At 33.6% G+C, this 24,150-nt stretch overlaps 2 protein-coding genes across 6 annotated transcripts in view; one reads left to right on the top strand and one right to left on the bottom strand.

Annotated features, from left to right (window-relative positions):
* CHD1 (chromodomain helicase DNA binding protein 1) overlaps positions 1 to 24,150 on the top strand; it is a 73,844-nt gene that overhangs the window by 13,552 nt on the left and 36,142 nt on the right. For 4 of the 5 annotated variants that reach the window (XM_032476420.1, XM_032476421.1, XM_032476419.1 and 1 more), the window contains exons 3-15: positions 11,746 to 11,947; positions 13,075 to 13,185; positions 14,440 to 14,504; positions 16,229 to 16,378; positions 16,518 to 16,786; positions 18,418 to 18,643; positions 18,825 to 18,925; positions 19,153 to 19,331; positions 20,178 to 20,305; positions 20,972 to 21,188; positions 21,856 to 21,945; positions 22,972 to 23,162; positions 23,888 to 24,076. In XM_032476420.1, the coding sequence (XP_032332311.1) occupies positions 11,746 to 11,947; positions 13,075 to 13,185; positions 14,440 to 14,504; positions 16,229 to 16,378; positions 16,518 to 16,786; positions 18,418 to 18,643; positions 18,825 to 18,925; positions 19,153 to 19,331; positions 20,178 to 20,305; positions 20,972 to 21,188; positions 21,856 to 21,945; positions 22,972 to 23,162; positions 23,888 to 24,076 (2,118 nt within the window). Of the gene's footprint in view, positions 1 to 11,745; positions 11,970 to 13,074; positions 13,186 to 14,439; positions 14,505 to 16,228; positions 16,379 to 16,517; positions 16,787 to 18,417; positions 18,644 to 18,824; positions 18,926 to 19,152; positions 19,332 to 20,177; positions 20,306 to 20,971; positions 21,189 to 21,855; positions 21,946 to 22,971; positions 23,163 to 23,887; positions 24,077 to 24,150 lie in introns of those variants that run through there. The other variant, XM_032476423.1, reaches the window with a different exon arrangement.
* LOC116662626 (Y-box-binding protein 1-like) lies at positions 3,409 to 4,824 on the bottom strand. The gene is given in 1 exon segment (XM_032476424.1): positions 3,409 to 4,824. A coding segment is annotated over 1 exon segment (948 nt). The 5' UTR covers positions 4,724 to 4,824; the 3' UTR covers positions 3,409 to 3,775.

Below are 24,150 nucleotides of genomic sequence, written 5' to 3'. Positions count from 1 at the left end.
ATTTAAAACTGGAGTGCCAGTTATGTAATAACAAAGAGCAGATAGGAAGTAGATACTGGGTGAGTGAGGAGGGGCAAGTAGACAACATTCATAGGGCACAAACATTAAAGAAGTATTACTAAAGCAAACTTTGAAGTAATGATTCTGATTTTGAACTCAGGAAAAAAAGTCAAAATTTTTTTTATTCTAATAGCTTCTAGTATATATTAGACAATATGCTTTATACCTTTTTTTTAATATTCACAGTAATCCTTAAGTATGTTTGTTATTTCTATGTGATAGAAACCTGACACTTATCTAATGAGTGTACATATATAAATATAACGAGAAGAAAGGGTTGGAGGCTAGAAGAAAGTAAGTCAGGGTTGACCCTCAGAACATCAAGTTAGTCCTGAGTTTTCCCACAAGTGTCTGTCAAAAAATTCTTTCAAAAACTCCCTCAAAGAAGTCCTTTTTAATGGCATTGACAATTAAGCAGTAGTTAAGGAAGGGATCAAGAAATAAAATGAGAACTTAGTGTAGTGTGCTTGTTCTTTAGAGTAGTAAATACAGTTCTTTGATTATGTATTTATTACTGTATTTGTCAGGCACACAATCCTCTATTGTAATATATCTGTGGAAAATTAGTTTACCATCTATCAGAGTATCCTATAACATTTCTTCTTCTCCCTTGAGGCTAAATTCGTCTAAATTCTACCAGTTAAAAAAAAATAGGAAAGAAAAAGGAGGGAAATAGGATATATTAGAAAGTAAATCCTTATATACTAAGAATAAAAGTAAATAAATGAATAAATTATATAATAGAGTTAGGATGAAATCATTGGTCTAAGCCTTTGATATAGGTAGTCTAATTACATATGGTGTTTAATGCAGTCTTTTTTTTTTTCTTCTGTGTTAGTCCTTTTGTTCTGAGATGTTTTCTTCATTCCTCCTCAGTACTTCTACACCCACTTCAGTATGACTTTCTTTTGTTTTTCTTTTTAACATTTTTTTATTGAATTATAGTCAGTATGACTTTGTTTTGACTTTAATCTGTTTCAGGATTTTTTAGGGCCAGTTTCTTCTATTGGTGATCTGGTTGGTGGTAAGGAAAGCAGCTGCTCATTGCTACTTTCTTAGGTCATTCATTATTTTACTCATTCTTCCTCTATATCCCATTGCAGACTAGTTTCCAATTCCTGAGATAAAAAGCATATTTTTCCTCATAATCTAGAAGAATCTTTGTTTATTCATTTGAGAATACATCATTCTCAAGTACCCATTATATTTATTAGTGTTTTTTTTAGTTCAGAGGACTGATTTGAGTGGAGAGTTAAGTATAAAGAAAGGTATTGCGATTCTGTCATAATGCTGTGCTGAGTGAACAAAGACTTTCACTCCAAAGCACTTTCTACCCACAAACACATCTGTTCTTAGAAACAATGGTCAGTACATATACTGTAAACTAAGGAAAAAGTGTGCAATAATTGCATTTATGTATTTACATGCAATATAATGTATATGTGCAATCAAACTGTAATAATTCTACCTAATAAACCTGAAAAAGAAAAAAAAGCAAGTTAAAAATAAAATGATTTGAGATTAAAAAAAAAGAAAGAAAATACTAAATAATACAGAGCAAAGGGGAAAAATGTAGGTGCACAGCTGAACTTTAGAGGAAACTTTCATGTGCCAGGAACAGAAGGGAACTTAAAGAGCAGTAAGGAGCACCTAGTAAGCTCTGAGCAAACATGGCAACACAGAGGGGATTTGAAAGGATACAGGCCCTCTAGACAGGAGGCTGAGGTTGATGTTGGAACTAATTTGAATACAGAATTAAGTTTCCTTAAAGCTGGGACCCTGGAAGGGTTGTCTCCTCTGAAAATGGTCCATAAAACTCCTTGTATGTGCCTTCAAGGATTTTTTTTTGTTGTTGTGAGGATAAAATGGAATATAGTATCAAAGTATTTTGAAAGCTATGGAGATATTAAAACATTTGTCTTAATTAGAGTATAAATAAGAAAAAGTACTATAAGGGCCAAACAGCTAAAATAAATGAATGAAACTGTCCAGGTATAAGACATCTGTTTAGGGGAGGTGACTAGTGAATTGGAGAGCATATACATCATCGAAAGGAACCAGTGCTACTAAGAATAGACAGTTGTGACTCTATGGGAAGTGGGTCTAGTGTTTTCAGATCCTCTTCAAAGAAAAACTTCTTAAAATTATTTTTCCCAAAGCAATTTTCATTTAGATGATTTGGAGGATGAAAAAACCCAAATGAAGAAAAGTAGAGTCAGAGAAACCAGGAGTAAAAATAAGAAAATTCCTGTGAAAGACTTTGGCTTATGATGTTTTTAAATGAAAAGTAATGAGGAGGTACTATTCACAAATATATTTTCAGAGTGTATCTACAGGTAGGTGGGATGAGGATTAGCACATTTTCCAGGTACAGAGAGCTGCTTTATATCAAGGCTGTGAGGTGAGGAAGCATGGCAAATTTAAGGGCTGAAGGAAGTCAGTGAGACTAGGGTACAGAATAGAGATAAGAAAGTAGTTTTAAGATAAATCAGAGAGGTAGGCAGAAAGCAGAGTTTAGTCATTTTATGCTAAGAGCAGAGGTAAGCCGTTAAACCCCGCAAGGTGCTGGCTTCACCATGTGATATGGGACTGGGCCCAGGCATATGTAATTGAAAAATTGGAGCGGAATGATCATCTTGATGTTGGTTAGAGTTTGAGAAGCATTTCTCTAAGCTGATCCCTAGATACAGAATTGTAACATTTTAGTTACGTGGAACTCATAAGGAAGTAGTAAACCACTGATGATAGCTGCACTAAAGCTCCTAAAAACTTAACTTGGAAAAAAAAAATTTTAAAATGGATTTAATGTCTTTCTTACTGAACAGAATATTAATTTTTTGTGGTCATTCAAGTTATTAAGAACATTGACTTATCATAACCTTGGGAATATTAGAAAAGCATATTGGCTTTTATACTAAAAGAACCTATGCAAATGTGAATTTTAAGCGCTCTTCCTACTGTCAGACAGCTGGAAATTTTCAAGGCAAATCTGAAAGGACCAAAAAAGGGAGCATCTCCTAGCTGAATCAGCCCTTATTGAATAGCCTTCTGGGAAGTACAACCCAACATTTCTGCATATGTCTCATTTGTCAGAACTTTAATAGCCACACATAGCTACAGGGAGTTTGTGCTGTGCGCTTTTTTAATACAGGGTGGACCGTAACACTGGGATTTCTGTTACTAAGGAGAACAAGGTGACATTCTGAGTTCAGAGACTGGCAGTTTCTGAGGCGGCTGTTCTATTACAGTTGGTCTTTGATTTCCCTTCCTTAGTATTTTTACCTTTTTATGTTTCTTTCTTTTTTTTTTATCAAGACCTTTATTAACAGGTGCTTGCAGTTTGTTGACTTTTTTTTTGAAAAAGTCAAGCTGTAAACTTTTATTACAAATTAAAAATGAGGTTCTTAAAAATCTCAGCTTGACCAGATATGAACCAATTTAAAAACCTTTAAAGGTGTATTGAGAAAAACCAGGCTTTTTTTTTTTTAAACACGTTTGTTGTTACCAAAAAGAGACATCTTTAGGTAAAAATAATAAAAACCCCATGCTGCATAGATAATGCAGATAGTTCTAGTTATCTGGTCAACAGGCAAAAAGCAAGCACTTAAGGTCTTCAGCTTCAATCTTTTGTTCATTTCTTATTGCTGGAATTTCATATTCATTTCTTCTTGTTGGATGACTAAACCGGATGATGGTAGAGATGGTAAGCCGGCATTTACTCAGCCCCGCCCTGCTCAGCCTCAGGAGTCGACGAATTCTCAGCTGGTGGATCAGCTGCTTTTGTCTCTTTGCCATCTTGTAGCTTAGGGTTTTCTGGGTATCTGCGTCGGTAATTGAAGTTGCGGCGGTACCGACATTGAGGTGGCTGCTGACCCTGGGTCTCATCTCCTTGATTTTCCTTATCTTCTTCATTGCCATCCTCTCTGGGCTGTCTTTGGCGAGGAGGGCCCCCGCAGAGTCGTGGTCTATAACCCCGATACATATTCTGCCTCACTGGTCTACCTTGTTCTCCTGCACGCTGGTTGTCAGCACCCTCCATCACTTCTCCCTGCACAGGAGGGTTGGAATACTGTGGTCGACGCCCACAGGGCCTCTGCATGTAGTAAGGTGGGAACCTCCGCCTGCGGTAGGGCCGGCTCTGCTGGGCCTAGCCTTCGGGAGCGCTTTCTGATCCCTCATTCTTTTCCCCACTCTCACCATTCTGGTAGTTCTGCTGGTAATTGCGTGGAGGACCCCTGCGACGTCTATAGCGTCTGTAATGGTTACGGTCTGCTGCGTATTTACTGCCTTGCACTGGAACTCCACCATGGCCTGTAATATTTGCTGCCTCTGCACCCTTTTCTCCTTCAACAACATTAAGCTCCACAGTCTCTCCATCTCCTATACTGCGAAGGTACTTCCTGGGGTTATTCTTCTTTATGGCAGTCTGGTGTACAAATACATCTTCCTTGGTGTCATTCCTGTTGATGAAGCCATATCCGTTTCTTACATTGAACCATTTTACTGTTCCCAAAACCTTCGTTGCGATGATCTTGTCCCCGCCGGCAGGCACCTCCGATGTAAGGCCGCCTGGGCCGCTGCTGCCCTTCGTGCCGGGCTTGGTGTCAGCAGCGTTGAGGGCAGGGGCGGCGGGGGGCTGCTGGGTCTCAGCGTCGCTGCTCATGGTTGTGGTGATGGTGACTGGGGCTGGCTGCGGCAGCTGCGGCTCCTACCGGGGTGTGATGGTAACTAGGCCGGCGGCGGCGGTGGGGCTGCTCAGGGCTCTCTGAGGTCTGCTCTCCGCTCCCACTACCGATCGAACTCCTTTCTATGTTTCTTAAGGCAAAGCTTTATGTAGTTCTTACATATTTAGTTTGGCCATTTTATTGACTGATTTTAGGTACTTTATTTTTCATACCACTGAATGTTTACTTACTTGCTTGTTTCATATGCATTTGAGATCAGCGGCTTTAAAATTTTCTCATTTTTGTACGTTTTACTACCTGCATATGAGATTTCACTATTTTAAATATTTGTGACAAAAGCTGTGGTATTGGAAAAATTTCGTTTATTAAAATTTTAATTTTGAAATAATTTGAAATTACAGAAAAGTTGCAGGAATAGTACCAATAACTTTGCCCAGATGTACTAATTTTTACCTTTTTGCCACATTTCCTTTTTATTCTATGTATATATACGCACATGATATGTGTGTAGTACATATTTATTTTTCCTGAATTATTGAGAGTAAGTTGCAAAAATCATGCCCCCTTTTGTGTTAATACTTAAGTTTATATTTTCTAAGAACAAAGGAATTCCCTTACGTAAGCCCTGTATAGTTACTAAGTTCAGGAAATTTTACATTAATGTAAAACTTTAATCTTTAGTCTATTCCGGTTTGGTCAGTCATCCCAGTCATCTTTCAGTACAGGGTTCAGTTTAAAATTAAATACTGGATTTGGTTGTCATGTCTCTTTAATCTCCTTTAATCTGAAACATTTCCTCTTTCTATGTCTTTCATGACAAGCATTTTAAAGGCCATAGGCTAGTTATTTTATTGAATATATTTTTAATATACTTTTTCTGTTTCTTTTCTTTCTTTTGGGGGGGGGGAGTATTTTTGTTTATTTTTTGGCAGGAAAGGGTAGTTAGGTTTATTCATTTATTTTCTAATGGAGGTATTGGGGATTGAACCCAGGACCTTGTGCATGCTAGGCAGGCCCTCTACCACTGAGCCATCCCCTCCCTAAATATATTTCTTAATTTAGGTTTGTCTTATGTTTTTTATGATTTGATCCAATTTATGCATCCCCTACACTCTGCATCCCCTTGCTGGAGGACTGTGTGAGTGATGATAATGCCTTTCACAAAGGTATCAAATTGAGAGGCTCATAATGTCTGTCTGTCCCTATTGGTGTTATTAGTTTTGATTGCCAGGATAGGGTGATTGTCTGTTTTTTCTACTGCAGTTTCTAATTTACCTATTTCAGCTAATAAGCAATTCATGAGAAGATGCTTTGAGACTGTGCAGATAATCTTACTCACCAAAGTTTCCCACTTGATTTAGCATCTTATGGTGATTTTTATTTGAACCAATATTTTCTATGATGATTGCAAAATGGTAATTTTCTAACACTACTACCCTGTTCACAATTACTGGTTGACATTCAGAATTCTATCAGAGCCCTCCTATGAAGTCTGTCTGTCTTTCCTACCTGCCTTCCTATCATCAGCATGGACTTGAGGATTCCTGTTTTATTTACTGGGTAATAATCTCTTATTGTCTGTTTTGATACTCAAATCAGATTTGGCCAGTGGAAGCCCATTCAAGTTGACTTTTATATAAAGTTTTGTTTTTCTTCGTTTTTTGTTTTTTAAGTATTTTGTTCTTTGGCACAGCAAGCTTGTTTAGGTTCATCTTGCACCTTCCTTGACCCAGCTTCGAATTTGCCATTTCTTTTTCTTTTCTTTTTTTTAATGTATATGTATTTTATCAAAGTATAGTCTACAATATGTCAATTTCTATGTGTGCAGCATAATGCTTGTCATACATGAACATACATATATTCATTTTCATATTCTTTTTCACCATAAGTTACTTCAAGATACTGAATATAGTTCCCTGTGCTATGCTGTATATAATCTGCCATTTCTCAAGGGACTCCTAGTTTACTTAAGTGTGGATTTGTTTTTAGAAATCAAGATCTGGGTGCTAGGTGATAATAAATTTAAAACTTGAAAGGGATATATACATGGGTTGATAAATAGCAAATCAGAAGATACACTGCCATAAATACAAAAAGATACATGCAGTGGACCATTTTTTGTGTTACTGTTTGTGTATCAAAAGACTGGAAACAGCATATTTATCTTTGAGGGACAGGTTGAAATTGTGATATATCTATCAAATGGGGTATATGTAGTTGCATAAAGGAATGGGAAATATATCTATTCCTGCAGTGCTGTGGAATGATCTCCAGGATACAATGTGTGTATAACTCGGCATCATTTATATAAAACTGTAAATATGTGAGTAATCATTTGTGAATATAAACATACTCTTATTCATAATTTGCTTATATTAAAAAAGGGAAAATAAATGAAAAACTTAAAAAAAATTACTGTAGAGGGAGAGAGGACATGGTATAGAGAAAACAAGGATGGAAGCTGGATTTTTACTATAACTTTTGAGCTCTCAAGTTGGATCCGAGTAAATAATAAACCAACGTTAAATCAAAGTGAATAAAAAGCAGTCCCTAAAAATGAAAGCAAATTATGCTAATTAAACCAAATTGGTGGCCATGCAGAAATGAATTAGTTTCGTTGACTCAAAGCAATAATTTGATTGGGGGGCTGAGTATTCCTGAAGGCCAAAAAGAATTTAAAGAAATCTTAACATTTAGTAATCATATAATAATGGTATTGTTACTGTGAAACTAGAATGTATATTCTAAGATACAGCAAGTAAAATAAATGAAATGCCTGAATTACTTCAGTCTGAGGTGAGAAGTACACAAGATGAGCCTGGTTCATCTTGTCAGACCAGAAAGAGAGGAAACTATCAAAGATGACTTGAGGTCATATCAGAAGGATTCAGGAATTAAGAAAGGGTTTTCTGCTCACTTAAGATGGGACGATTTGGACAAATTATCAACGATAATAGACTGTTAAAACTGATAATTTCAAATCCATGGATTCATAATGAGACTTAGAAAATTACCGGTCTACTTTGAAAGGCTGCTAGGAATTTAACTCATTTTGAAAGCTGGAAAATAAGGAGAAGAAATGAAATCCCTCTCAGATATGAACTGTATACCTTAAGGTTAACAAATATGATGAGAGAAAGTTTCTCTTTATAAAAATACTCCACCTATTAGTGAAGAAATGATATATTCGGTAAATAATGATATAATATCACTATTTTACTGCCTCTGAATATATAGTAGATGAAGCCATATGATCAATTACAACATTATATATAGGGCTGAAAACATTACATATAGGGCTTATGAGGAACTGTATAATGGAAAGATAAAGCTGAACGTAACTGAACACACAGATTGAACTTAACCTCATGCAAAAGGAGACAACCAAACATTGTTTCTTCCATTAGGAGCCCACAACTCTTAAAAAACATTCTTGCCTAGAAAAACTGAACTTAAATCTGAGCCTCTAGATCTAACAGCTTACAAGAAATACAAGAGAAAGAAAAAAATATGTTAAATAATACCACAGGGGTACAGTCAGCAAAATCTGGAAAGCCGGAAGAGTCTACAGAAAAAATTACCTAATTCTTCCACAAGATAAATTGCAAGAGAAAAAAAAAGGAGGGAGAAGAATCTGTCAGATTAATGAAAAAGACAAGAAAAATGTGACTCAAGTGCAATGTGTGAACCTTGTTTGGATTCCCATTCATAGGCAATGAAGAAACAAAATCAACTAAAGGGATAAACTGAAGTGGGTATTTAATATTTACTTTAATATTTAATTTTAAGGAGTAAGTGATTTTTTACAAGTATGATACTAGTATTGTTGATGTTTAAAAATATTTTGTTACTTGTTTTACATGAGTACTGAAATGAAATGTTTATGGATGAAATTTTAATATGTTTGAGACTGTGTGTGTGGGAAGCTGAATTATTTAAAACAAGATTGGTACTGAGTTGATAATTGTGAAGCTGGTTGATAGATTATATATAGTTATTTGTTATATTGTTCTCTTGTTTTTGTTTGAAATTGAATATAAAAACAAACTTGAAAAGAAACTAATTTCAATTGTATTTATGTTTTAAATATGGTATTTCTACTTAATTTACCTTAAGAAAACTATAATTTTATCAAAATACCCATAAACATGATGGTGGGTTTTCTTTTGTAAGTTGAGAAAGATGAGGAAAAGAGTTCAGTGTTTTTAATAATCTACCACCTTATTACTTTTGTACTAGTGGGATTTAATATACTTAACAAGGATAACTCTTTTAAGTGCTATACAGATACTTAACGTTGTATAAAAAATCAGTGGTATCGGTTACTACCTAAATAAAATGTTATTTAGGGGTTAGAAATATTTCTTATAGCCAAACTATATTTGTGAATTTAAGGATCTGTATCCATGGATATCTTTGATTTGTTTGCTTGTGTATATATCCATCCACACATCAGGCATATACATTGAGTTCATTTAATGCTCACCATTTAAAGAACAAGTAAAAATCCCAACATTCTAGGAACATGTGGTGGAATAACAAAGGTAGGTTACCAAAAAAAAAAAAGAAAAAGAAAACAGAAAACTACAGTGATTATTACATAGTATGCTTGCAGCCAAGATAGTTATAGGTACAGGATGTTGTGGAAATGCTGAGGGAAGTACCCCTGATATAATTTGGGGTAGATTTAATGTTGGAGTCAGGGGAGATGGGTTGAAAGAAAAAAAAAAGAGAAGTAATTATACAAAAGCAGGAAGTGGAAAGAGAAACTCTCAGAGAATTACAAGTAGTTTACCACCCCTAGAATTAAGAGTTTAAGTGGGAAACTGGCTAGAGATAGGTTGGAAGAGACAAATTTCTGAAGGACCTCATAGGTGTCCAAACTTTGTTACAGAAACACTGAAGACTTACAAAAAGAAAGTTAGGCCATGTTAGATTTTCATTCTAGAAAAAACATGCAGCAGTGGGCTGACATAGAATAATCCTAATACCTAAGGTAAAGACATTTTAATAATAAACCCTCTTATGCCATTAGAGTAGCCTAGACTCAGGCTGTTTGCGTTTATCTCCGGCCAGACTACTTCTTTCTAAAGAGCCTGAAAAGAAAGATTCCTACATTCACTTAAGAATTCTGATTTATTAACAAGGAATTTTGACTAGCTGTTCATCTGGAACGACTAATCAACATACAGTTAAGAAGGCACATGATAGCCCTCCAAATCCAATCATTCATCCATCTACTTTTCGAGTATTTATTGAACACCTGCCTGTGTAAGGTACTCTGGAAAATAAAAACAGTACCTCAAGAACCTTATAAGCAGTTAAAGTGAAGCCCTTCTGCTTAATTCTTCTTTCTTAAAGGATTATTAACATCTTCACTTTCTTCTAAGTGTTCCCCAGTTACTGTACCAAACTTGTTTATATCTTCATCGCTCCCCATATCCCTGGACCAGTTACCTTAAACATAGCACATCATGGTATTTATTGGTTGACACGACTGTCTCTCCATATCAGGTTACAAGTTCTTCAATGGTGAAAGCTTTGTCTCAGTAAGTCAGACTCAGTCTTCCCAGTGCATAACACGCTATAGTTCTCGGTAAAGTTTCTTAAATAAATGGTAGATGTCTTTTACCTAGTGGGTTAAAGGAAAAACAAAATTGTGTGTCAGGAAAAGTATTTTCTCTAATATGCTTGCTCATATTTCAAGGAACCTAAGTAAAATACAGCAATTTTTGTTTTTGTTTCTTAATTAAAAGGCACTATGCTGTTTTTGAACCTTGTGACTAGTGGGTAGAAACTGTTGGAAAAATGATCTTGACATCATAGACTTTAAGAGGCAAATTTTTGTTTCTGTGAAGAAAAACATTCCACTAGATTCCCAGATTTTAAAAATAGACGTTTGTTCACACTTTAAGCATTTTAATTTATATCTAAGTTTTGGAATCAGAAGTCTTCTTGCAGACTTTTGTGTCTGTTTCCATGTAGAAACTATTAACTCCTTGCTCTTGAAAAGGAGAAATTACTTTTAGAAAGGGGTTACTTTTTAGTATTGCAGTCTGTTTTCTTGGAGTAATACCTCCATCTGGTGGTATTTCTTAAAATTACAGCAGAGGACCTGAAGCTTGAGTTTTGTTGTATAGAAATAAACTACGTTACCTGTTGTTTGTCATAGAGCTGGATGAAATTACATCAAAAGCTTAGTGTACCATGTATTTAAAAAACTTAATGCCCTGGTTTTCAACAATTCAAATGTAAACACTATGGGAACAGATGGCCCTCAGGATTACACAATCAATCATTTAGACCGAGACTATTTCTGGTCTACCTTGGAGTGAAAATTAGTACTGGAGAGAGTTAGTTTCTCAGCTAACTATTTATTGCTTTCACATGTGTGTGTATAGCAGCTAGGAATGATTGTGAAAAGTTGCTATTTCAAATTTATAACTGAGGAACCATAACAGATTCAGTATAATTTTCTGAGAAGCACTTACTGATCTTCTTTTTTAGTAAATTGTATTTTATCATCGCTCAGTTATAATATGCAACATTCCTCTGGGATGGTGATAGAAAATAGATGTAAACTTGAAAACAAGTTGAAACTACAAATAAATTTGTATTCTACCTTTTACTATGAGGATATTTAACATTTAACCTTTTCTTCACACAATTTCTACTTTAGCCTTTTAAGAATAGGGATTCTGACTTAGACCTCTTGTCATCCCAAGTTTCTAGATCAAGATTCTGTGCTTGGTAGGTTTTGTTCATTATCTTGGAGGAAGATTGTGATCTGATTGCTTATGTTTTAGCCAAAACTGTACTAAGTCTTTTAAGTTTGTCCATTATTACTGATTAACATTAATTTCTTTTTCTTTTTTTTTTTTTTTTGGCTGTAGAAAGCTAAAATAAGAAATAAAGTTTGATGATTTGAGCTTTCTGCTGACTTAAGAAAACTAAATTTTTAATGAATTTTCTTTGAAATCTGTTTATTTTCAAATTGTAGCCAGTCGGATGATGATTCTGGGTCAGCTTCAGGCTCTGGATCTGGTTCGAGTTCTGGAAGCAGTAGTGATGGAAGCAGTAGCCAGTCAGGTAGCAGTGACTCTGACTCTGGATCTGAATCTGGCAGTCAGTCAGAGTCTGAGTCAGACACTTCCCGAGAAAACAAAGTTCAAGCAAAACCACCGAAAGTTGATGGAGCTGAGGTAATAAAGTATCCAATGAAAGGTAGATTTCTTGTATTACTTTGGGAAAATTTATAGCATTGGTTTAGAGCATTCTGAATCTAGATTTTAGAAAATGTTAATTTTAAACATTAAAATACACTTTCAGTGATTCTTCAAATTGTGGTTAAATATCTGTGGACTAATTGTTTTGGAAGAAGAGCAGTCTGTAATTATAAAACAAGTACAGAATAAACACACACACAAGTACAACTGTCTTTTTGGGGGGCTGGGGGGTAGGTAATTAGGTTTATCTATTTATTTTTAGAGGAGAAACTGGGGATTGAACCCAGGACGTCATGCACACTAAACACATGCTCTACCACTTGAGCTATACCTTCCCCCACAACTTTCTCTTTTGAGGCAGAAATTGTTTCGTAAATATTTAGTATCTTACGGAAAAAAATTAAAGGCTTTGTGGTTTTTTTGTCAGTCTTACAGTATCTAATCTCTGTCAAGATCTTCAAAAGAGATACTTTATTGCTAATAGAGGAATTTAATAGAACTCTTCTTCCTTGAAGATACATAGTGCAAGTAGGCTGTTTGATAAAAGCTACTATAAGATTTACTAGAACTTGTCTGTACTTCAGAGTAGGGTTACTTAGAGTACCAGTCATGATAAGATGCTTGGGCCAGAATATAAATGAACATTCAGCTTCCTTCATGGAGGAAATCTTGTACCAACAACAAAAAAAAGTCAGCTGAACTCAAACTGTGCATAGTTACATAGCTGATTTGCATCCTGACTCAAGTTCTTCATCTTCACCTCACAGCAATTAAAAAATAGCCACACTTAGAGTAGCACTGGTGTTGCACATTGGTTTTGAGAATAGTAGTCTTGGACAGCAAAGAGCATATTGATTAATATTGTCTGTCTGTGAAACTCAGCACAACATAAAGTATTTATATACAATGAAAGCTCAGCATTTTATTTTAATTGTATTGCAGTAATACTGTATTTCATATAATGTGAGTAAAGAATACAGTGTTAACTTACTAGGAGGCATAGGAGGCAGTGAAAATGTTGGTGCTGCTTTTCAATAAATTAAAACCTTTTCTCAGAATTTTCTCAGAATTTCATCTTTTATTTATTTATATTTCTATTATAGTTTTGGAAATCTAGCCCTAGTATTCTGGCTGTTCAGAGATCTGCAATGCTCAAGAAGCAGCAGCAGCAGCAGCAGCATCATCAAGCTTCATCTAATAGTGGATCAGAAGAGGTGAGTTTTCATTGAGAAAGCTGTTAGCTTAAAAGTAGACATGATGCCCAGTCACTTAACTGGGTAGGTATTTATGAAATTATTAGAAACAGTATGGGTTTTGGAACAATAGGAAACAGTTTTATTTAATATGTGTATCAAGACCCTTGAAAGGTGGAATTATTTTTATCCAAATTTCCACTTTTAGGGATTAGTCCAAAACAAGCAGTGGAAATTTGTTTGCATTTGCTCATCACAGCAAAACTAGAATTTCTAAACTAAATGTGAATACTAGGGAAATAAACGTACAAGAACACAAACATGTATTCACACACATATATGAATGAAGAAATGTACTGTAAAGTCATATTTGTATAGACCATTAATAACAATTCTCTACATGCTTTTAAAAGAATAGGCTTCAGCTATAAACAGTGTAGTTCCTGTGTGCACATGAGTACACGTGCATGTATGTTTGCACAGAAACATTCAGGAAGAACAGCAGGTTTCCTAGACTACCTGAAAGTAGAGTATTCCTTTCCTAAGCCAAAATGGTGTAAAGCAAAGAAGCATTTATGTTAGAACACATCTTACTAATAGATGCACAAAATAAATGGAGATAAAGCACAGATGACCACAGGTGCAGTTCAAAATTATGGCAGCTTGATGCTGAGATGCTGAGTGTAGTTCCCGGGAAAGGAGTTTGAAGGTGCCATTCTCACTGCTCTGCATGTGCTGCTACCTCTGTAACAGCTCGCTGCAAAACAAATGCTGAACGCTATTTTTGCCTTTTGTCTGTTTTCGTAGAAGTGAACATTTTCTTCAGGTTTTTTTCATTTAGTGAAAACAGATACTAATGTAGTTTTTTTTTTTTAAAGCAGTGGTGTAAATCTACTTTCAAAAAGTGGGGGATATTTGTATATCAAAAACTGCCTAATGAGGAAGAAAAATATTAAATCAAAATTTGACATACCAACAATTAGGATTCCTTTTTAAGGCTGTACCAGGCAACAATAATGTTCTCCAGAGATGGTAGATTTTAAGATTTTATACAAAATGCTGACATTGTGATGTTTACGTTATTTCACTGGCTGTGTTACAAATTTACGATAAAAATGTTGTTAATTATGTGCTAATTAATGGTATAAATAGAACAACATGGAAAAAAGAGGCTTTACAGTTGTTATTAGCAAGTTAATGCTAAATAGTATATAGCAAGCAAAAATTTATTATAGTTAAATTCGAATCATTAACTAACTTAATTTTTCTTTATAGGATTCCTCTAGCAGTGAAGATTCTGATGACTCATCGAGTGAGATCAAAAGGAAAAAGCATAAAGAGTATGCCATTTTTTCAACTGATCACTTTGATATCAAGAAAATCCTAATGTTTTTGTGTATCTTCCTTTATGAACAGTTATTGCCAAATGTGGACTTTTGTAAATTCTTGTTCATAACATTTATTAGATTAACTTAAATTGTTAATTTCTAGCAGTTATTTTTCTGTAACTACCTGAATTTTTTTATGCCCTTATCTCCTATAACTCCTTTCCCATATACATACATATATATATATTTTTAATGGAGGTACTGGGGATTGAACCCAGGACTTCATGCATGCTAAGCACATGCTCTACCAGTAACCCTCTCCCCATATATTTTTAAACGTCAAAGACCTACTTAGTCACTATATCTCTTGTCTGGTTATTCTGCACTTTCACTTTGTTATCCTAACTTTGGATTTGTTACTTATCCTACTTTATGACTTTATCTTAATGCATCTTTAATGTGAAGATTCATATCTTTTACTAGTTTCTTAGAATTTAGTCATTATATCTCTAGACATTTTCTCTTTCTCATTCCGTAAATCTCTGTTACTATTATTAATAGATATATTTTGTATTTGTCTTATTGGATCATATCTATTGTATATATCTGTTGGATCATCCATCCTATCCTCCATGAATCTTTTTGTATCATGTTTTTTATCCTTTATTGCTATGCTACATTCTGGCTGATTTCTTCAGATCTGTCTTTTATTTACTAAGTGCATTTTCAACTACTATGTCTCATTAGATGTTTAACTTTTACCCTGAGTTAGGAAGTTCTAAACTCAGCAGGGTGCAAGCAAAGAATGTTTTTAAAAGCAAGAGTCATTTGGGATGATGGACAGATTTGGTTGGATATAAAAAATCATTTTAACTTTTATTGTAAAAATAGAAAATGGAGACTTTCATATATCCTGTCTATTCTACTTCTAATATGCAAACTCTGAAAAAAATTTCAAGATGAAGAATTTGCTTCTCCATTAAATCATAAACCATATTTTATCATATGCTTGCTTACGTAACCTTTAATATAGTCGTAATTGGTGCAAGAGATGGAGAGCAACAGTAGGAACAGTAGCTGTGAGACAGGGTGTAATGTATCTATAAGAACTTGACGTGTATTTTCATTTGAAGTTTATATTATAGCAGAATATTAACAGTGCATCCAGTATTTTTTCTTTACATACTGATTGGAGTTAAATAGACTAAAAATAGTAACAAAGGTAAGGTAATCATTGCTGATTGAGATGGACTGATTTTTTTTTTTTAACTTTTTTGATTCTATATTTTAAGCTTTGTAATGAACATATGTAGTATTTTAAAAGTTATTTTGAAAGGTATATTAAAAATTGTAGTCTCCAGAAAATAAAAATGAAAGGGATTAGAATCTCATTTTTGAAAGGGCAAGTATAACAATTATAAACAATTTTCAGAATTAAATCCTCTGAGTCTTTAAATTAGTATACTGTTTTCATCTGTGGCAGTGTTCAAAATAAGTTTCCTTATTTGCCCTTCATTGAGACATAACTAAATGATTTAACAAAAAACTCTTAGAGTTATGGGAGAAATCTATGAAGAACACTTTCCAGCATTTTTCTTAACTTTATAAACATTTTAAAATTGGTGAAAGCAATAGTATTTTTTATAGTAACTGGAATATAATTTAGTTTATTTGATTTTTGTATTTTATTGGAAACAAAATTTGTTATAAATATCTTTTATATACTTTACATACAGTGAAGATTGGCAGATGTCTGGGTCGGGATCTCCATCTCAGTCTGGCTCAGATTCAGAATCTGAAGAAGAAAGAGATAAAAGTAGTTGCGATGAAACAGAGTCTGATTACGAGCCAAAAAACAAAGTTAAAAGCAGAAAACCTCAAAATAGGTAAGTATAGTATGTTCCTGGTTTGGTGCTGAAAATTGTTCGTTTTAGAAGGTATTCTTTTTTTTAATTTATAGTTTCTTAAATCTTGTTTTGTGCCAGTGTTTCTGTAAAATACTTCTCATCCTCTGGTCTTCCCTAGATCTAAGTCAAAAAATGGGAGGAAGATTATTGGACAAAAAAAGAGACAGATTGATTCATCTGAGGAGGAGGAGGATGAAGATTATGATAATGATAAAAGAAGTTCTCGTCGCCAAGCAACTGTTAATGTTAGCTATAAGGAAGATGAAGAAATGAAAACAGACTCTGATGATCTACTGGAAGTCTGTGGAGAAGATGTTCCTCAACCTGAGGAAGAGGAGTTTGAAACAATAGAACGATTTATGGATTGTCGAATTGGAAGAAAAGGAGGTAGGTACTCTTTTGTTTATTTATTTATTTTTAAACTTTTTTTTTTTATTGAGTTATAGTCATTTTACAATGTTGTGTCAAATTCCAGTGTACAGCACAATTTTTCAGTTATACCTGAACATACATATATTCATTGTCACATTCTCTTTTGCTGTGAGCCACCACAAGATCCTGTATGTATTTCCCTGTGCTACACAGTACAGTCTTGTTTATCTATTCTACATTTTGAAATCCCAGAGGTACTCTTTTAAAAAGCATATTTATTTTTTGGTTGTTTGAATAATATTTACTAGAGTAAATTATTTCTTGAATATTTTGAAAGCCTAGAGGGTAGAATTCTTCTGTTTTACTTATTTGCTATAAAATATTCTTTGTTTGGCTTGAATATTTTCTTCCCAGTAAGTATCCATTTGATCTCACTTTATATATTGCAGATATTAGAAAAATTTTAACCTGTGCATTTGAGTTTTTCTGTTACCATGCATAAATAAGTAATTGCTATTTAGGTATTTTCAATTTGACAAATGGTTTGATTTAAAACATTTTTTCTTTCATCTTAGATATATAGGTTATTTTTTGCTTATCTTGACATGCATTTTTTCCTTTCAGTTTTATTGAGATATAATTGACAGTCAGCACTGTTTTAAGGCTGGACAGCATAATGACTTGACTTACATATATTGTGAAATGATTACCACAATAAGTTTAGTTAATATTCATCTCTTTAGAGATACAATTTTAAAAAATAAAGAAAATTTCCCTTGTAATGCGAACTTTTAGAATCTATTCTCTTAGCAGCTTTCAGATATACCATACAGCAGTGTTTACTATAATCGTTATGTTGTACATTAACATCCCCAGTACCTACTTATAACTGGAAGCTTATGCCTTTTGACTGCCTTCATCATATTCCCTCTATCTCTAGTAACTACAAATCTGATCTCTCATTCATGAATTCCTCCTTCCCTTCTTCCTCTCATCCCTTCCTCCTTCCTTCCCTTTCTTCCTCTGTTTTCCGTATATTAAGTGGGGTCACAGGGCATTTGTCTTTCTCTCACTTATTTCACTTGGCATAGTGACCTCAAGGTCCACTTGTATTGTCACAAATTTGCAGAGTTTCCTCTTTTTTGTGGTTGAATAATATTCCATTGTATATATGTGTATGTATATGCCAGTTTCTTTATCCACTTATCTGTGGGTTAAAACTCAGGGTCTTTCCCTGTCTTAGTTGTTATAAGTAATGCTGCAATGAATATGGGAGTGCAGATGTCCCTTCCACATAATGATTTCAGACATAACTTTTCAAAGATGATTTTAAATATTTTAATTTTCAGTTATCAGTATACCAGTTATCAGTTATAAATTGCTATATGATCTTAGGCGTGCTGCTGTGTTTTGACCTTATTTTTCCTAATTTTAAAACTGAGGAGATTAAATTAGGTTACCTTTCTGTTCTAAAATGCTGTTTCTCTTATAAATGTGTAATATCATTTCTCCAAAATTCTTATACCCTATCACCTTCCTTATTTAAAAGAACATATCTTTTTCTATTTATGTTCTTGAATGTTTGAGTTGAAAGGAGATACTTCTGTAACAGTTTTAAGTAGACTGTATTGTGATTTCCTTTTCAGCTACTGGTGCTACTACAACCATTTATGCAGTTGAAGCAGACGGTGACCCGAATGCAGATTTTGAAAAAAACAAGGAACCAGGAGAGGTCCAGTATTTAATAAAGTGGAAAGGATGGTCACATATCCACAATACTTGGGAGACAGAAGAAACCCTTAAGCAGCAGAATGTTAGAGGAATGAAAAAATTAGATAATTATAAGAAAAAAGATCAGGAAACAAAAAGATGGTAAGTTTTATATTAAAGTTAAAAAGTAATGATGCTTTATTTCTATTTCAGTTTCTTCGTTATTCAAACTGGCTCACGTGATAAATGGCACAATGGGAGATTTTGTGCTACAGATGGTATTTGAGGGATGGATTAGTTAGAGGAGATTTTGAAGTCTGTTTCTGGATTAATAATCTTTCAGGTTGAAGAATGCTTCTCCAGAAGATGTGGAATATTATAATTGCCAGCAAGAACTTACAGATGATCTCCATAAGCAGTATCAAATAGTGGAGCGAATAATTGGTTAGTAATAAATTATTCTAATTATATCTTTATCTTTCCATGCTTGAAATAATCTGAAAAAAAGTCTTAAATTTACTGCTTAAACATCAAATACAGTAGCTTGCTCTTACTATAATAATAGAGTGTTGTAAACCAGATGACATATTTTTATTTGTATAGTTTTTACTAAGAATTATTCCTTGTGTAGAATTCAATGTAAAAAAATTATTACCTGATTTATCTCACAGCTCATTCCAATCAGAAGTCAGCAGCTGGCTATCCTGATTATTATTGCAAATGGCAGGGCCTTCCATACTCAGAGTGCAGCTGGGAAGATGGAGCTCTCATTTCCAAAAAGTTTCAAGCATGCATAGATGAGTATTTTAGCAGGAATCAGTCAAAAACTACTCCTTTTAAAGATTGCAAAGTGAGTATTGTTTGCTATTTTTAATTACTGAAAATGTATTTATGTCTCATAAATATTACAAGCCCACATAGAGAGTTGGTTCCTGATTTCAGATAGGCTGAAGGTGAGAACTGCTTGGTTGGTAAGTCTTATGGGAAATGATGTTCCTGTAATTGCTGATATCTTACATGTGGTACTGTCTTAACCTTGGTAAGTGAAACTGTTTCAGAAAGATAATAAATTGGTGGTAGTTGTGGGGAATGGTTTAGGGAGACCAAATAGGGAAAATTCCATGGAAATTAGATGTATATGCTTGACTTAAAATATAGTGAATATTTTCCTTGAAAGTAGGAAAGGAAAAGAGGGATGTCCCCATAAGAAAGTAAACAGGACTACCTTGCCTAATATTGTAAAGTTATTAAGTGATAGTTTCAGGGTCTATGTACTACTAGAATTTGTGTTCTTATTACAAGATGGAATTAAATTCATAATGGTAGTTTAGAAGTCAGAAACCAAATAGGAATTTAAGCCAGTTTTATGGTTTTTTTTCAGGTCAGGCCTGGAACAATGGTTAAATGAATGAATTTAATACAGGTTTTACTTTACATAGGACCCAAGTATTTCAGCAAGCATGTACTTACAGCCGTCATTTTTTGTTCAAAAAAGAGAGCAAAATATGTCATTGGTATATTGTTATAGCAATAGAAAACAGTCTTTGAATCCTCATATATTTTGAATCATGGAATTTCTGAGCTTTATCATTTGAGATGAAATTTCAGAATTTATGGTAAAAGCTGAGATCTTCATCTTTTAATATAATTTCTTGTGTTTAATAATTCTTCATATTAACATTTATTTCTACTAAAGGTATTAAAACAAAGGCCAAGATTTGTAGCCCTGAAGAAGCAGCCGTCCTATATTGGAGGACATGAAGGTTTAGAATTAAGAGATTATCAATTGAATGGTTTAAATTGGCTTGCTCACTCTTGGTGCAAGTAAGTATATTTTGAATTGTCTAAGAGGATAGGATAACAATTTTAAAAATAGAGGATTTGGAAAAGATTTCCACCAATGTAAAAGAAAAGACTCTTTGGCATTTAAAAGCAGGTCTTTGAGGTTCCCACTGTATCAACAAATACTTAGTCAATACTAAGAAGAAAATCCAGCAGAGTTTAACCTTTTGATTTTTGCAGTACTGAAACAAGTTTTCATTGAACTTGAAATCAGAAAATATATATACTTGATTTCACACTAATCCTGGACTGTATTTCTAGTACCCTTTTAGGCCTCTCTCCTATGTCCCTTACTCTGTTCTTGGCAATGTGGGTGACTAGGGTGTAATTTTTTTTTAACTGTACCATAGCTGTAGTTTTATATGGACTCTACCACTTGTAGTAGATAGATTGTGTTCATCTACATAATTGATTATAGATAATACTGTAAATCTTTAAGCTGCTTTTGGCCTAAAATGATAAACTTCTCCCTCTTCTCTTATACAATGGCCTTTACATTTATTTACAGTTAATAAAAATGGCATGTTGTCAGTAATGCCTATCAGATTAATTTATTTAACTGCTCATATAAATTTGTATATGGGTTATGTAAAAGGTTTCTTATAAATTTGAATATTGTATACATGCTTTTTGTTTTCAACTTTGTAGAGGAAATAGTTGCATACTTGCTGATGAGATGGGCCTTGGAAAAACAATACAGACGATCTCATTTCTGAACTATTTGTTTCATGAGCACCAATTATACGGACCTTTTCTATTAGTAGTACCCCTCTCCACTCTCACTTCCTGGCAAAGGGAGATTCAGACATGGGCTTCTCAAATGAATGCTGTGGTTTATTTAGGTGACATTAACAGCAGAAACATGGTAAGTTGTTTCTCCACAAATTTAGAAATTTAGATACACTTGTCTTTGAGGGCAAATTTTTAAATTTTTCTTTATAAAGTCTTAGTTTGTAGCATTGAACTTGACACAAAGTACTCCGTACATTATTAACTTAATAAAAATTAATTTTTGGTTTAGTGTTACCTTATGTATATATTTTTTTCCTGTTCTTATGGAAAATTTCAAATAAACGTTAAAGCATACAGAAGAGTATAATAAATCTCCATGTGCATATCTCCAACTTCACAGCTTTAACCATTGCCTGTTTGCTTCATCTGTGCCTCTGCATGATACTTTCCTCTCAATTATTGTAAAGCAAACCTGAGACATATTTCATCAAATAAATGTTATATTATTACATGAGTTAATCATTTGTGTTTTGTCAGACGAGAACTTCCTTCAGTGAGAAATGTGTATTTTAAAATGTGTCTTTTTTAATGGAAGTTTTTGATATGTTATTCTCATTTTATTTATGATAAGTAAGATCACTGTAGCTTGTTGGACTATGTAAAGGATAGTTAAAACTATTTTATTACATAAACATATTATACGTAGTTCTATGTGTATTTTGAATGGATTTTATTTTAGATATTCAATTAAGAGTATTCCTAATGTTTGTCTTAAAATTGTTTTTTAAATTTCTGGATAGATAAGAACTCATGAATGGATGCATCCACAGACCAAACGGTTAAAATTTAATATACTATTAACAACTTACGAAATCTTACTGAAGGATAAGGTGTGTATTATCTGTGTTTTTCTGTTTGGTGTATGTCACTTTTTCCTTAACTGTACGTTGTAGGTAGGATGAGAAGATAACTTAAATCAAGCAAACTACAGCCTATGGGTCAAATCTGGTTTATTTATTTTTTTTATGATCCTTGAAGTAAAGGTCACCTTTTCCTTTTTAAAAGTGTTGTTAAACAAACCAAAGAATATGAAAGTAGTTTGGCACAGTGCCTTTTGATTTGTAAGGTCTTTAAAGAGGAGGAAGATACCTCACAGGATTAAGCTACCACTGGGTGAAGCACTGTGCTGAATGCTTTATACCTATTGTCTTATTTAATGCTTCATAGTTACTTTATAATATACTGCTATCTCTATTATAAAGAAAAGTTAAGTTAGGTCAATGAACTTGCCTGAGGTGTTACAACTATTAAGTAGTAGAATCAGATCTGTCTCTGTTTTGTCAGAGACTGACATTTATATGTTGGAGATAATGCAGTTTATTAAAAGTCGTGTGGTAAATTGTAACGATACTTGGAATAAGACACTGTTCCAAAGTTATATTTTCTCCAAATTGACATTAATAGAGGCTTCTACTGAGTTTAGGCTAAAAATGTTTCATAAAATTTTTAAATTATATTACAGAAGTTTTCTTTATTAATGTGTAAGCCAGTGAAAAAAACTTATCACTTGATATTTTGCTCTTTTTCTTTCTTTTTAATTTTTAAAATTATTTTATTTATTTTTAGTTTCTTGGGGGGGATGGTAATTAGGTCTATTTAGTTTTTTTTTTTAATGGAGGTATTGAGGATTGAACCCAGGACCTCATGCATGCTGAGCATGCACTTTACCACTTGAGCTATACCCTCCCCCTGCTCTGTTTTTCTGATGGCTAACTTAGTCATGGAAGGAACTTTATTTTGCATGTTTAATACATAATTTTTATTTGAATATTAGACAGGTTTGTAAATTTGCTTTATTTTAATGATTTGAATTTCATTTTTCTCTAAAAATACTATGTTCTTCTGTTTATTTTAAGGCATTCCTTGGAGGTCTGAATTGGGCATTTATAGGTGTAGATGAAGCACATCGATTAAAGAATGATGACTCTCTTCTGTATAAAACTTTAATAGACTTTAAGTCCAATCACCGTCTCCTTATCACTGGAACTCCTCTGCAAAACTCCCTCAAAGAGCTCTGGTCTTTGCTACATTTCATTATGCCAGAAAAGTAAGATAAACTGAGATATAAAATTAAACAGTTTTACTGTTTTGTGTGCAAAGTTTACCAGGAAAATAATTAATGTAGGTAATAAAGTCAGAAAGAGGTTTTATTGCCTCTTTCTTTGGACCAGAGATTATTAAGAAGAAAAGAAATAGGAAATGGGATGGAATATTCTGTGTAGTAATATTTTAATTTTTCAATTTTGTAAATAAAGCTTAAGCCATGTGTAATAAATTGTAACAGTTGATTTTGCCTGTGTTCAAAATATACCTTGCTTGAAAAAATGGAAGTAGTATCATTTTTAGTACTTAACAGCAGCAGTGACACAATAACGTGGTGCTGTTAGGAAATCCCAGTTTCTAAATGAGGAAAACCATACTAAATAAGGATTCATAACTTGTCCAAATGATCGCATACGTCCAAATGGTCACATACACGTTTTCTTTCAGTAGATTCAGAACTTTCTTTGTAAAATATTTGTGATAATTACATATTTGAAAATACTTCATCTTTATTTAACTCAAGGAGAATCAAAATTTTTATGAAACAACTATATTTTATCTCTATATAGATATTTAATAGATTTCTTGGAAGGATAGTTATTAGACGTGATTAATTTTAGCTCATTTTTTCCCCTAAAAATCTCTATTTTGTTATATCTGAGTACCCTGAAAAATCTCACATGCAGGTTGACTTCTTTCATGATTCTTCCATTTGCTTAAATTTTTAAGGTTTTCTTCCTGGGAAGATTTTGAAGAAGAACATGGCAAAGGCAGAGAATATGGTTATGCAAGCCTCCACAAGGAGCTTGAGCCGTTTCTGTTACGCAGAGTTAAGAAAGATGTGGAAAAATCTCTTCCTGCTAAGGTTGAGCAGATTTTAAGAATGGAAATGAGTGCTTTACAGAAACAATACTACAAGTAAGATGTAAACAAGAGTACATGTTTTGAATATTTAATTTTACATAACCCCCCATCCTTGTGTCATTGAGGTG

The sequence above is a fragment of the Camelus ferus genome, chromosome 3 (assembly GCF_009834535.1).
Source record: "Camelus ferus isolate YT-003-E chromosome 3, BCGSAC_Cfer_1.0, whole genome shotgun sequence".
Classification (NCBI taxonomy): domain Eukaryota; kingdom Metazoa; phylum Chordata; class Mammalia; order Artiodactyla; family Camelidae; genus Camelus; species Camelus ferus.
The sequence above is the reverse complement of the archived record's forward strand: the minus strand, read 5'-3'. Positions and strand labels throughout refer to the sequence as shown.